This window comes from Podarcis cretensis, assembly GCF_951804945.1.
Source record: "Podarcis cretensis genome assembly, chromosome: 5".
Classification (NCBI taxonomy): Eukaryota; Metazoa; Chordata; class Lepidosauria; order Squamata; family Lacertidae; genus Podarcis; species Podarcis cretensis.
The window spans coordinates 24,862,188-24,876,973 of record NC_137174.1 but is presented as its reverse complement, the minus strand read 5'-3'; the positions used below and the strand labels follow the sequence as shown (position 1 = coordinate 24,876,973).

Sequence of the window (14,786 nt, the reverse complement as noted above, 5' to 3'; positions counted from 1 at the left end):
CATCATTTAGCTGCTACCATGCAGAAAATACTGAGATCCTCCCCGACAGTTTAAGGCTTTGGAAGAAGGAACAAAAAAGGAAATATCAACAGCTCAGCAATTTTGATTTTTGCAGCTAAAAGTTTTCGAACAATTACCATACGCAGTAGAAGTCTGAGCCTCATTGTGATTTAAAAAACTAGAACCTACAGAGCATGTTCTTAAAATCTTTGCTAAGTCTGCTACTTGGTACCCCAGCAGCTCACATAAGGACAGGTTAGCTTAATGCCTTTTGATTTATGTATTTTGTTAGCCGTCTTTATGCATTATTCCAAGTTGCTCCAAATGGAGGATAATGGGCTTCCAGAAATGTTTTATGGAGCAGGCAAAGTCTGGTAGTCAGCACAGTTGGCTGAAACAGTATGAAAACAAAATGTTGAAGCATGGTATTCACTTTTGGGACTTGGAAACTGACCAGACTCCAAGATTTATCAGAAATAAGTGAGGAGGTGTTCAGATGAGATATGGATTTGATACAGGAGTCACCATTTTCACCATATATGATTCGGGTTGTCACAGGCTGTGGAATCTTGTTCTCATGATTTAAGTAACTCGAGTCCAGCACCCTGCCACTATTTTCATGGGTGTGTCGGGGGAGATGTTGACTCCAGCCCACTCCAGCCCCTTCCACTCTTTCAGAATGGCATGTGGGGTGGGAGACAAGAGTCACCACTGTGAGCAGGTGGACCTTCTGCTCCTACAAGTAGGAGTTTGGAGCCAAACCAGGATTTGGAAGGGTGATTCACCTGTGCTATATACTGTATATACTCGAGTATAAGCTGACTTTTTCAGCACATTTTTAATGCTGAAAAAGCCCCCCTCGGCTTATACTCCAGTGAGGGTCCTTCTGGGCTGCTCCTTCCTCCTCCTCCATCTTTGCTGCTGTCGGTGGAGGGGGAACGAGCAGCCCAAAAGCAGCCCTTTTGGACTGCTTGTTCTTCCTCTGCCACTGCTGCCACCAGCCTCTGCCTCCCAGCAGCACCCTAGGTAGGCAGGGGGACAGGAGGGGCTGGGGGGAGAGAGAAGCCCCCTCTGCCGTGTGCGCATGTGTGCACACACACACACTCTGGCCCATCAGGAGGTTTGTGATGTGGTGAACCAGCTTATACTCAAGTCAGAAAGTTTTCCCAGTTTTTGTGCTAAAATTAGGTGCCTCGGCTTATATTCGGGTCAGCTTATACTCGAGTACATACAGTAGGTAGTAAAGGATCTGTCCCATTATTTATTGTTTCCCTCCACGTATATCAAAGGAATACATACTTATGGCTGACTAATTATCCCAAAGTGTCAATTCAAATGATTTATCTAAAATGTTTCTGACCACGCCCCAATCTCTCTCTCTCTCTCTCTCTGGCAATCAATTTTTGTTGCTTAGTGAGTAGCCGGATTTGAGATGGTTGCATGGCATTTCATCCAACCATGTTAAATGAGTCAGACATTTTAATGCTGTCTGATGGGGTTTTCATGTTATTTTGGTTGATTTTATTAAGTGTATCTTTTCATTATGTAATCACTTTGTTTATTATGTAACCAGGCAGAGGGCCTTTTCAGTAGTTGCGCCCACCCTGTGGAACACCCTCCCAGCAGATGTCAAACAGATAAACAGCTATGTGATTTTTAAAAGACATCTGAAGGCAGCTCTGTTCAGGGAAGCTTTTATTGGTTGATGTTGTACAGTGGTACCTCTGGTTACAGATGCTTCGGGTTACGCGTTTGCAGCTTACAGACGGCGGGAAACTCGGAAGTACTGGAAAGGGTTACTTCCGGGTTTCACCACTCGCGCATGTGCAGAAGCGCCAAATCGCATCACATGCATGCGCAGATGTGGCACTGCAGGTTACGAATGCTGCGGGTGGTGGATGGGCATCTGTCACGGATTACGTCCGCAACCCGAGCTTCCACTATATTATGTTTTTACTATTTTTGGTTGGGAGCCACCCAGAGTGGCTGGGGCAACCCAGTCAGATAGGCAGCATATAAATTTATCATTATTATTATTATTATTATTATTATTATTATTATTATTAAACTGGCCAGTGAAGAACACACAAGTGTGTGTGTGTGTGTGTGTGTGTGTGTGTGTGATGTTTTAATGGCAAATGCTTATGTCTCCAAGTTACCCTATAGCACTCTTTATGGTTGTTATTACTGTGGTGTTGCGATAGCCATCCTGGTTGTGCTGTACAATAAACCAATGCCTAGCTAAAATCATTTTTTAAACTGGGCCAATCTGAGGACTTAGCTGTAGCTGGCATTCAGCACTTGAAAATAAGCAATCTTTTATAGATTAAGGTTAGTATGCACTCCACCCTACCCAAAATCTCTGACAGGGGACTTAACACAGAGGCATCCGGAACTGTGCTGGGCATCCTGTAAGATTCTTTCAGTTTGCTTGATTTAATCAAGAAACAGAAGTTAATGAAGTGATAGTGGGAAGGCAAGCAGCTGCAGCATTGGGGCTTGAGGTTTAAATATAAATCACATAAGGTTTCCCCAGCAGCACTACTGCAAGGATTCTGGAAGCTCCTGGGCCTATATTTTGTTTGACACACAAGCCAGTAATTCTCTCCCACCATTCCCAACCTCCTCAGGTGCCATCTCACCCTTAGGATTGTGGGTGCCCACTGATGCAACGCGGACATGCGACGTCACACGCACTATGTGCAGGCATGTGCGTGTGGTGTCAAGTGTTCGCGTTGCGGTGGAAATGGTGACTCTTCTTCCTCCTATCTGGAGCCAGTGAGGCACCCTTTTCCATGGGGAGAGGCTTGGACTTGGAGACAGAGAGACTCTTTGGGTGTGGAGGCCCCAGCAAATGCCCTCTGTGTAGATTATAGGTATAATGAATAAATAAAGGACCAAACATACAAAGGGCACTGAGCTGATGGTCGCTGCCTTATAACCAGGCCAAAGTTTGCTTTTCTGCCCCCTTTCAAACACAATTTTTGCTTAATCGTTCCATGAAATGACATGATTACTATTCTACTATAGCTGTTTTTTCCCGCCATTTGCCATTTTGTACATTACCTTTCACCCTCTCACCCCTCCCCAGATGAACCGCAGAGGATGTATAATTTCACCTTTTGTACACTGGTTTGCTGCTGTTATTATTTTTCAGCTCTCGCATATTCAAAATAAGTGTGCTGGATATCCATCTCCACAGAGTTCATTACACTCTTTAAAAGATCAACGTGTATTTTTCAGAATAAACTGAATTATGATCTTACATTTGAAGGCAATTAACATTGTCATTTCCTGGTTCCTGAGTGTTAAGTAAATTGTTCTGTCTAATAACACTGCAGTTCTGAATTTAAACTAACCCAGATAATATCCCTCTTCTCTGAAAGTGTATTTATAGTGCATGCTAATACAGATGATGATGCCTTTGAGATGTGTCCCTCTGCATCAGAATTTTATAAAGGGTTTTATTAATAGGCTTAGGGGATCCAGTGAGGAGCCAGTCAAATCTATGTGTCCGGAGGCTAGTTCTTTAACGATGGAAGCAGCAGTGATGCCACTCCAGTAATGTTAGCATCAAAAAGGTAGGAGCCAACTGATAGTGTAGGTTACTTCCCACACCAGCATGTTCCATTCCCAATGACAACACTGGCATGGGGCGTTGTCTGTTCCTCTCTCATTCTAACATTACAGTGGTACCTCGGGTTACGTACACTTCAGGTTACATATGCTTCAGGTTACAGACTCCGCTAACCCAGAAATATTGCTTCAGGTTAAGAACTTTGCTTCAGGATGAGAACAGAAATTGTGCTCCAGTGGCGCGGCGGCAGCAGGAGGCCCCCTTAGTTAAAGTGGTGCTTCAGGTTAAGAACAGTTTCAGGTTAAGTACGGACCTCCAGAACAAATTAAGTACTTAACCCGAGGTACCACTGTACTTGAGTGACATGGGCGGAGGGCCAAGGGAAAACATAAGCAACAACAATGCCATTCTTGTAATGTGAAAACTGATTCGGTATTGCTGTCAAAATGACTCTACACCAGGGTTTCCCACACTCGGACTACAACTCCCATCATCCTGTGCTGGGCCTGGGGGTAACCCGAGAAACGCAGTCCAGGACCGGTCCAGAATCCGAAGGTTCCGCCAGGAGTCAGTCCGACAGAGCCAAGGCAGGACATGAGGCAGGAAACCAGGCAAAGACAAGGATAAGAACAGCATCTCAGGCAGGATCTAGCATACAGCGATGTTGCTCCCACAACCTGGGGTGGTGTCCGATAGCCTTTTATCTTTGTTGGGGTAATGGACGGTCCTGATCCCCCGGCGACTCACCTCCCTGTTTCGCCCGGAGGCGAGCACTCCTCCTGCAAGTACTCAGGTCTCCTTCTCTCAGACCTTAGTCTCTGCAGCTCGGGAGACGTTGGTGGGTTAGTAGACCCAGGGGCCGCCTCAGCCTCCCCTGACCAAACCAGTAGTGGAGCAGCTGTAAGTGATGGCCCAGCTGAAGGCAACAAGGTAATCCCCATATCTGGAAGCAGGCCAGGCTCAGGCCCTTGACTTGGTCCAGCTAGTGTTGCAGGGGAAACTGTGCAGACTGGGACTCTTCAGGATCAGGCCCCAGACTTGGTTCAGATGATGCCTGAGGCAAAGGATTCGGTGCAGATTGAGACTCCTCTGGTTCCAAGTCCAAGCCCGAGTCCCAGGCCATCACACATCCCTAGCTAGCAGGACCAGTGGTCAGAGATGATAGGAATGGTAGCCCAAAGACCCAAGTTTGGGAAATTCTGCTGTACACAGTTCTTGTCCCACTCATGAAGTTAGGGTAGTGACCTCCTTTTCCAGGGGAAAAGAGTAGTCTTGTTTTACCTCGGACCCATCCCCTGTGAAGTTGTGGGTGGGCCAACAAAGAAATACAAACTGGAGAACTGCATGGCATAGAATCTTAGGATTGTAGAGTTGGAAGGCGCCCTGTGGGTCATCTAGTCCAATGTAATCTTGGGCAAATGTGAAAGCAACCAATAACCAGTGCAGTGCAGTGAGAAAGGGGTCTCTTCATTGCTAACAGCAAACAAACATGAACCAGAAGCTCTGTTGGTGTAAAGAAATGTGCTTCCTTGCTGATGCAGTGGCTCTCCCTATATTTTCCCTCACTTGGTCATATTTGGCTCATAGCTGAGCTGCCTCAGGTAGACAGCTCACTGGTCCTGATATCCCCATGTGGACATGGCCCTGGTCCTTTGGGGCATCTGAGGTAGAAACTGAATACACACTTCCTACCACCACTGGCAGCAGATCTCCAGGGTTTCAGTCAGTCCTCCCTGGACTGAACCTGGGACCTTTTGCATGCAAAGAATGGACTCCCCCACTGAGCTACAGTCCCCACTCTCAAATGTGATTTCTTCCTCACATTTCTACTCAGCCCTTCCTTCAAGAAACCAAGACATTGTACATAGTGTCTTCACAACAACGTTCTGAGATAACAGGCTGAAAGACAGTGAGTGTCCAAAGTTCATGTTGTGACTACACATTCAAACTCAGGTCTCTCCGGTTCATGTCTAATATTTTAAAAAATATACCACATTTCCTTCAGCAATATTCAGAGCTGAAGGACTGTGCTGTTCAACGAGAGGGAGGAAATTTCTCATATATATGTAGGGAGTTTATAACTCAGTCTTTGCTTGTATGTTTCCAGTCAATCACAAAAAAGATACATACTGGAATCAATTTATCTGTAACATTTTCACTGAGATTTCACCTAATTCAATTACATTTTTAATGTTACGTGAGCATTGCTAAATAGAAATACTAACAGGAATGAGAAAATCCACATTTAAATTAAGTAACCTAATTACACAGAGTGCTGTTGCGGTTACAAGTAACTGGGAATAAAAACGAAATGCATAATACCATTTGCACAATGGCTTCCGGATCAAATTTGTTCAATTAGAAGTCAGAATAATTTTTTTAAAAAAGAAAACTGACAGCATAACAAAACTCAACACGGAACGGGGCTGTGGGGAGAAGGGTTCTTTTTCCATTTCCAGACAGCTACAAATGCATTAAACAAAAAACCGAGGCAAAGGCTTACGGTAAAGCTATGAGAATGTGTCAGAAATAAAGGTTTAAAATCATGTTGTTGCCCTGATTAGTATTCCACCCAAAACCTATATATAAGTGTGAAGGAAGCAAATGAAAGAAGGCTACAGTTTAATGATCTAGGGGAATCCACTGAAACTAACCAAGTGTAGGCTAGAGATGGGGAAGTGATTCAGTTTTCTTTGCATTTTTAGCTTGAACCTACCTAATTTGCACATCCCAGAACAATATGCAAACTGAAACACAGGAGCCCTTCAAAATTCACACAAATTTTGTGATGCAGTTTCCCAACCAAAAAAAAAGGTGTCGATGAATGCATATACAGTCGTACCTCAGAAGTCGAACGCCTTGCCAGTTGAACGTTTTGGCTCCCAAACATCGCAAATTCAGAAGTGATTGTTCTGGTTTGCGAATGTTCTTTGGAACCTGAATGTCTGCCATGGCTTCTGATTGGCTGCAGGAGTTTCCTGCAGCCAATTGGAAGCTGCGCCTTGGTTCCCGAACGTTTTGGAAGTCGAACAGACTTCTGAAATGGATTCCCTTAGACTTCTGAGGTATCACTGTACTAGCAGAAAGTATGCACAAAAATGTTTATATTAGTTTATATATGTCAGGCGCATCCAACTCCTAAGAGGAGGAGGAGGAGGAGGAGGAGGAGGAGGAGGAGGAGGAGGAGGAGGAGAAGAAGAAGAAGAAGAAGTAGAAGAAGAAGAAGAAGAAGAAGAAGAAGAAGAAGAAGAATAGTAGTAGTAGTAGTAGTAGTAGTAGTTTGGATTTGATATCCCGCTTTATCACTACCCGAATGAGTCTCAAAGTGGCTAACATTCTCCTTTCCCTTCCTCCCCCACAACAAACATTCTGAGAGGTGAGTGGGGCTGAGAGACTTCAGAGAAGTGTGACTAGCCCAAGGTCACCCAGCAGCTGCATGTGGAGGAGCGGAGATGCGAACCCGGTTCACCAGATTACGAGTCTACTGCTCTTAACCACTACACCACACTGGTAGAATGCAATCTACTCACAGTATAAAAATACTGTGATCTACCCATGCGGGGGGGGGGGGAGCCAAAGTTGTTGAACTTTTTTAAGGTAGATCGCGATCAGCCTGTTGGACATTCCTGATATATGTGTTATGCTGAGGGAAACTGCTTGCAAACGTGTAGCTAATAGGCAAAGTTGCTAAGAAAAATGTGTACATTAGAATAAATGTGCAGTAAAATGTTGACAAATTTTCATTTTTTAATATTTTTATGTTGCAAATTATGTGGACATGTGGCAAACTGATGCTTGGAAAACTAGAAAAGTGAGAAAAGCTGGAACAGATTTGTCTTTCTTTATTGTGGACTTAATTGAGTGCCTAGACAGAAGACCACTGGCACTCCTATGTAGCTAACATGCTCTATGCTTTCTAAAAGGAAGAGAGGGTTAGAAAAACAAATGAATATCTGAGGTGTGCTGACATTAAGAAAACCAGCTCCCAGCAAAACATCCTGTACTAGTAGCACAGACATATCACCTACTTCTGCAATGTGACATGGGAGATCAATAGCTGATCTTGAGGTGATATAGTAAATATGCGTAATATGATTGTGCATCAAACCTCTGTATTCCACTACCTAGTTTACCATATTCCATCATATACTTCCTATTTTGCTCTACACTGAAACTCCTGTGTGAACTTCTGCAAAGTTCCAATATCTCATATTCTAGAGAAATAATTAAGGAACTACTGGCAGATGGCAAGATTTTAGTAGTTACTAGGCAACAGGGACCAAGCTCTACAAATCCAGAGAAACAGTCATATTTTAACTTCACATAATACCACAGCATTCCCATTTGCAACACACTTTTAAAACTCCATTGCCTTTTCTCAAGATTCCACACAGTGGAAACCTATCAGTTTTCATCGGAAGTTTGTTTCCCCGGGTTTTGGAAAGTTTGATCAGAATTGAATTTGCACTGTTGCAGGAAAGCATTTAGAAATGCTGTACTGTATACTAAGGTTGTCCATTCCTGTATCAGTGTATCAACTTGAATATTGTACTGTACGAAAACAGTATACCAAGTGATCCAAGTTGCAGTCCAAAGATGGCATAATGGAAGTCAAGCTTTGCCATGTAATATGTCTTCATGCCACAAGTAGGGGGGTGTGTGTGTGTGTGTGTGTGTGTGTGTGTGTGTGTATAAAACCAGATTGCTCCTAAACAAAGCTTGGCATGTATGATGCTTGAAGTATACTTTATCAGAGGAAAATGGAGAAATACAATTTGATGACCAATGGGACGGTGTGCTTCCTTGAAATATAAAATTTTCCAATATTTATCTAACTGATCTAACCACATATTAACTCAACACACAGATGTCTTGATGCCCAGAGAGCTGTATCATCTTTCAAACTGCCTAACATTTTTCAAACATCCACAGAACAATCCTATAATATGCATCTACTCAGATATAACTCTCATACTCCCAGGTTAGCTGGTACAGAACAGAAACCTTACAGAGAAATATCATGATATCCCTGTTCCTCTCAAACATCTTTAAAATAAAGACATATTTTATACTTTCTATCGACCTTAATTTTTTCTCTCTTCTTGTCTGCCTCTTTCCACAGCCATTTCCTACTTCACCAATGACTGATTTTTCCTATAGAAATGGGGATTAATTCAATAGAGTGGTTTGGCATGATTATTCTACATAGAAGAATAATCTGCTCTCCAAACATTTCTGTAGCAATCAGTAGGGACTAGGGCCACAATCTTATGCTCATTTCCTAAGAACTCCATGGAATGCAGTTGGATTCACTTCTGAATATAAAGCATTCAAAGGACTGGATTTATATGCCCCACTGAAATAAATGGAACAGAAGTGAATCAGAACTGGAACATATTCTATTATTTCAGTGAGGCATTCTCATGTCTATTTTTTGCAAAACTGGATCCAGTGCCTAAATTGAAATGGTGGCTTTCATATTTCCCTTCACTTTAAATTGGTATGGGGCCATAATGCCTACAAAACTAGTTTTAATTCACAAACTTGCCATTTAAATGCATCTTTGCATTTCCTAAAAATGGATCCATTTTGGTTTTAAAAGGTTCTCTGCCCCTCCACCCCACTCTTAATTATACTGAAGCTTTGCATAATGTTGGCAAAATTAGGCACTTCGTTATCTGTGTTTACTATATATAAAACATGTTTCTCTCAGCTCTAAATACTCTCATCATCTGCTTATTCAATAGTTCCTTCACAATGTGGTAAAATGCAAACACAAATACATGCAGTTCATTATTTCCAAACAAAGTATTTGTGCAGATTTTTTAAAAATAAAAATGCAGTTTATATTTTGAGCAGAATTTAATGATTAAAAGGTTGAGTTTTAACTGTACTGTATTTTAATTGTATGTGAAATGTCCCCCCTGCCCACACTTAAATAAGAATACAAGTATTTTAAATGAAATAAATACATAAAAATAAACCTAAACAATTATCAGTTGCTTGTCCAAGGTCACCACACCACAAACGAAATTAAAAAATAAAGTAAGGGTGTACGTTAGCTATTTTAGTTAGTGCAAAACAAAAACAGATCATCTTTATCAGAGGGTCTCAGACAGGCTTCCAGGGACAGCAGTAGGGTACCCACTATCGCTGCTACAAACAGACTTCTTTGAGCCCAACCGCAAGCATGTATGTGGCCTTAAGAATATATGTTGTGCCCCTTTCTGTTGTGATTTGTTCACCACACTCCCCAACAACAGCAACCAGGTTTTCTGCAGTGTCCAAAACTGAGAACCCCCTTTTCAGATATGTTTCCAAAATATCAGTGCTCTAGAAATTAGATGCCATGAGTAATGCAAGACTTGTTGTCATTCAGGAAACAGCAGAAGGTGCCAAGGGGGCTTTTCACACCCAGTTCCTCTTCCTATACTGTAATGCTGGTCCTGAATGGTGTAACTGTGCCCCTGAAGGACCAGGTGCGCAGCCTGGGAGTCATTTTAGACTCGAAGCTGTCCATGGAGGCGCAGGTCAATTCTGTGTCCAGGGCAGCTGTTTACCAGCTCCATCTGGTATGCAGGCTGAGACCCTATCTACCCGCGGACTGTCTCGCCAGAGTGGTGCATGCTCTGGTTATCTCCCGCTTGGACTACTGCAATGCACTCTACGTGGGGATACCTTTGAAGGTGACTCGGAAACTACAACTAATCCAGAATGCGGCAGCTAGACTGGTGACTGGGGGCGGCCACCGAGACCATATAACACCGGTCTTGAAAGACCTACATTGGCTCCCACTACGTTTCCGAGCACAATTCAAAGTGTTGGTACTGACCTTTAAAGCCCTAAACGGCCTCGGTCCAGTATACCTGAAGGAGCGTCTCCACCCCCATTATTCTGCCTGGACACTGAGATCCAGCACCGAGGGCCTTCTGGTGGTTCCCTCACTGCAAAAAGCCAAGTTAAAGGAAACCAGGCAGGGTAGTGGCACCTGCCCTGTGGAACGCCCTCCCACCAGATGTTAAAGACAAACTACCAGACTTTTAGAAGACATCTGTTTAGGGAAGCTTTTAATGTTTTAACAGATGATTATATTTTAATATTTTGTTGAAAGCTGCCCAGAGTGGCTGGGGAAACCCAGCCAGATGGGCGGGGTATAAATTTGTTGTTGTTGTTGTTGTTGTTGTTGTTGTTGTTGTTGTTGTTGTTGCTGTTGTTATGCATCCTAAATCAGATTAATAAAATGCCTAGTTAAGTATTGATTGTTAAGAAACATCACCTCTTCATTGGCAGCCATATCTTTTTCTCTCCCAGTCACTCACTGTAGCAGAAACATTTACAGGGAGACCTTCCTCATTCCCTAAACCCCACATTTGCAAATATCACAAGCCCATAATTGATGACTATGTCTTCCAAAGCAAAAATATGCCTACTAGGGTATACTTTCAAAACATATGACCTAATATGGGTGAGTCAGATATCAGCTTCCAACACCATCTTTCTAAGGGGCGCATCTACCATGGAGAAGAAACTGCAGATAAGGGGCTCAAATCTCCTTATGAGAGCAGGTTCATGATAGTGTGCGTGTGATTTTTATTCCCAGCCCCACTTCACTATTTGCTTTCCACCTTCCAGGCCATGAGTGCTTTGATCCTGATGAGGACATCTGTCTTGTTTCCATGCCTAACTTTCAGAGTGAGCTCTGGGATTCTACCTTTGTCTGGCTTTGACATCTGTTTGACATGTATCTCACACACATCCAGCCCTGTGCCCAGATCTTTCCTAAGCTTGAACTTGCATATGGTAAGGTCCCTTTCACACATGGGCACAGTGAGGTACCTCAACTAAAAGTGAATGGTGCAACCATATGGGAGGAGTCAATCATCTGCCTCTTTCTCACCCATCGGTCACAATGATTGGTTGCATCAACCATAACAGGGACGCAGTTCCCCTGCTCTGCTTTTCAGCAGCCTGTGAGGATGCTAATTTGCCTTACAGACTGCATTCCTGGTCTGGATTGGGGGAACTCTGTATCTACTATTCACACTGAAAGAAAACCTCCCTTTTGTGCTAATGGAAGCTTTTCTTCCAGCATGGAGGAGAGGGGCAACTCAGGTCAGGACCTCAGAGAGGTAAAAAGGTTAAAGTCTCATGGGTTCTGATTTGGATTACTCCCTCTATGTGCCCACTACTCACTTTTTTAAAGCCACAAGCTAAAATTGTTCATTATTACATGAACGGCATCTCCTTTAGTTTGGACCTCAGGTCAGAAGTTTCTGCTCTCCAAGCACTTCAGCATGGCATCAGAGACCAAGTCTGAAGTTTCATGCCAGAAATAAATTCTTCATGTGGACTGTACCTATGACACAGAGGAAATGCTAATCCTATCATGTGAGGAATAGGTTGCAATGATATCCAGTCCAGAAGGGAGAAGTAGGGGAAATGCTGTAAAGAAATAAATTACACATGTGGCAATATGGAAAATTAATTTTTAAAGCAAGCAACACGGAGACTTGAAAAGAAGCAGATCACAGAGGACTGGTTTAGGAACTCTTGTTGTGTACTGCCTTGCATACAGTATATGAACCCTGCCAATCAGTGTCAACAGTTTATTAATATTTTACTGAAAAATTGTGAGATGAATCAAACTTCAGCTGTCTTGATAAGGTGTTGCTAAGCAACTTGCAGTCTGGCTGAAAATTAGTTTTCACAGCAACCTTTCACTCAAAAGAAAGCAAGCAAGCAAGAAAAAAGTGTGCCCATTCAACACGTTTTCCCCGTTGGTTACACAAAAAACCCAAAGTACCATACCAAAACATGTCTTTGGTCTATTTTCTTCGGCGGAAAGAGAGGATACAGAACATTCAAAGAAATGGAGACTCAGGGGATGTTTCTGAAATGATTCATTGCACTTACCGTAATCGCTGTCATAGAACACTATAAATTTCTGCCATCGCAATTCGGTGACTAGCTTCAGCATAACATCATTGAGGCGAACAGGCGGCCTGGCTGCTAGCGTGTATTCGTCCTCCTCAAGGCTAGGATTTAGGTGGCAAGCTGTCCGTGGAGACCCTCCTGTGTTGCGCTGTACGAAGAGGTGGGGGATGTGCATGGCATCTGTCAAAGACTGCAGGGCGTTGGCAGAAGCACATCCGGTGGAGGTGACTAAGGCTAATATCCCCAGGGTCATCAGGTCACAGGCTGAGGAGAAAAAGAAACAGGTAGATGAAAATCTAGAAAGCTAGGAATACGCGGAGTTGGCAAAAATGACTAATAAGATTAGACATCCAAAAGTAACAAAGTTCGAAGAGGAGTGGAATAAATTTGTTGTATATATACGGAATAATTATAGAAGTTTAAAAACTGTAGCAGGATTAACTTAAATCTTGTGATGTGGGTGGAGGGTAAATAAGAATCTGTAGGAGTAGGTGTTAAATGTGTGAAAGCCGAATCAGGGAAGGAAGGAAGTCTGAGCGCGACAAAGCACAGTGTAAATAAGAAAACACTAAGATGCTGGATGCAAGAGCTTATGTTTAAGTGGACTTTGTTTTTGGAAATTTGACTTATGTTCTTCTTTGAGTTTGCTTTTGAAAACTTAATAAAAAGGTAAAGGTAAAGGGACCGCTGACCATTAGGTTCAGTCGTGACCGACTCTGGGGTTGCAGTGCTCATCTCGCTTTATTGGCCGAGGGAGCCGGCGTACAGCTTCCGGGTCATGTGGCCAGCATGACTAAGCCGCTTCTGGCGAACCAGAGCAGCGCACGGAAACGCCATTTACCTTCCCACTGGAGCGGTACCTATTTATCTACTTGCACTTTGATGTGCTTTCGAACTGCTAGGTTGGCAGGAGCAGGAACTGAACAACAGGAGCTCACCGTGTTGTGGGAATTCGAACCGCCGATCTTCTGATCGCCAAGTCCTAGGCTCTGTGGTTTAACCCACAGTGCCACCCGCGTCCTTTGCGCCACCCACGTCTTTAAACTTAATAAAAAGTATTTTTAAAAAAGAAAAGAAAATCTAGAAAGCTGTGGCCAAGTCATGTCTACTGAAAAAGTGAACATGCTGAGGCACAGAGGTTTTTCAGTCAGAATTCACGGGAACTTAGTTCCATCACTTCTCAGGTGGACACCATTGCCATTATAAAAGAACAAGGAAGGCATTCATGATGAGTCCCGACATCTTTTTTCTAGAAAAATAGCACTGCATAGAGGGCGCATGCTGCTTTTCAGAAGTGAAAATAATATTGGCAAATACTAGACATCTGACCGTTTCTCTTGACCAAATTTGAATGTGATATTTTGAATGCACTGTTTAGTTTTACATTCTGAATATGTACATTCTGCCTCAAAAGTCGGGTGCTTTAGGTTTGTTTAAATGTTTTGGCAAATATCAACACATGAAATCTGATTTCCTATCAGCTGTCAGTCAACAGCTGCATATAAACTATCAAACGCTGTCAGATACTAAATACAACTGCTTTGTAGCCATGTTATTATCACTTATAAAATGCCATTACATATCATTTATTAAATACTACCATGACATCAACTATTGGCAAATATCATATAATGAAATCAGCTATCAAGGACTATCATATACAAATCTATTTTTTTAAAAAAAATATTTTATTAAATTTTCATACAAGATCCCTTCACCAAAAAATAGTACACAAAAAAGCCAAAACAAATACACCAAAAAACCATATAGAAAAAAAGAAATAAAAAATAAAAAAGGAAAAGAAAAAAACCAACCATTCAATACAATTTTTTTTATATATAACTAACGGGACTTCCTCACATCTCCTTTACCCTGCATTATTTATATTAAAAATATCAGCAAATTATTATATAATATACAAATCTAAAAATATTCAATAACCAACCAGCAAATTTGCAGATAAAAATTTTCATCAACCGCCTTACAGTATATATTTTTTTACTTTTTTGGAAGCAAATTCACTTCACTTGTAATGTTCTGTTGTTAAAGTTAAGCCAGTCTATTCAGCAGACTATTTAAAAGACCTATGCAATTTGTTTTCAGAACTTTGTATAAAACAACAGTGGCTGATGTAGGGTTGGCTGGATTTACCAGCAAGCAAACTAGAAATGTGCCCAAGTTTCAAGAGGTCTCAAAATATCTAGAGAATAAATGGTTGTATCCAACATAGTCAGGGCTGTATTTACCCAGAGGGTGCAAGGGGGGCGCCAAATGT

The 14,786-nt window shown here is 42.3% G+C and overlaps 1 protein-coding gene across 6 annotated transcripts in view; it reads right to left on the bottom strand.

Annotated features, from left to right (window-relative positions):
- The window catches only part of GRID1 (glutamate ionotropic receptor delta type subunit 1), a 721,020-nt gene that overhangs the window by 404,078 nt on the left and 302,156 nt on the right, over positions 1-14,786 (bottom strand). For all 6 annotated transcript variants that reach the window (XM_079975593.1, XM_079975595.1, XM_079975594.1 and 3 more), the window contains exon 3: positions 12,491-12,775. In XM_079975593.1, the coding sequence (XP_079831719.1) occupies positions 12,491-12,775 (285 nt within the window). The remainder of the gene's footprint in view (positions 1-12,490; positions 12,776-14,786) is intronic.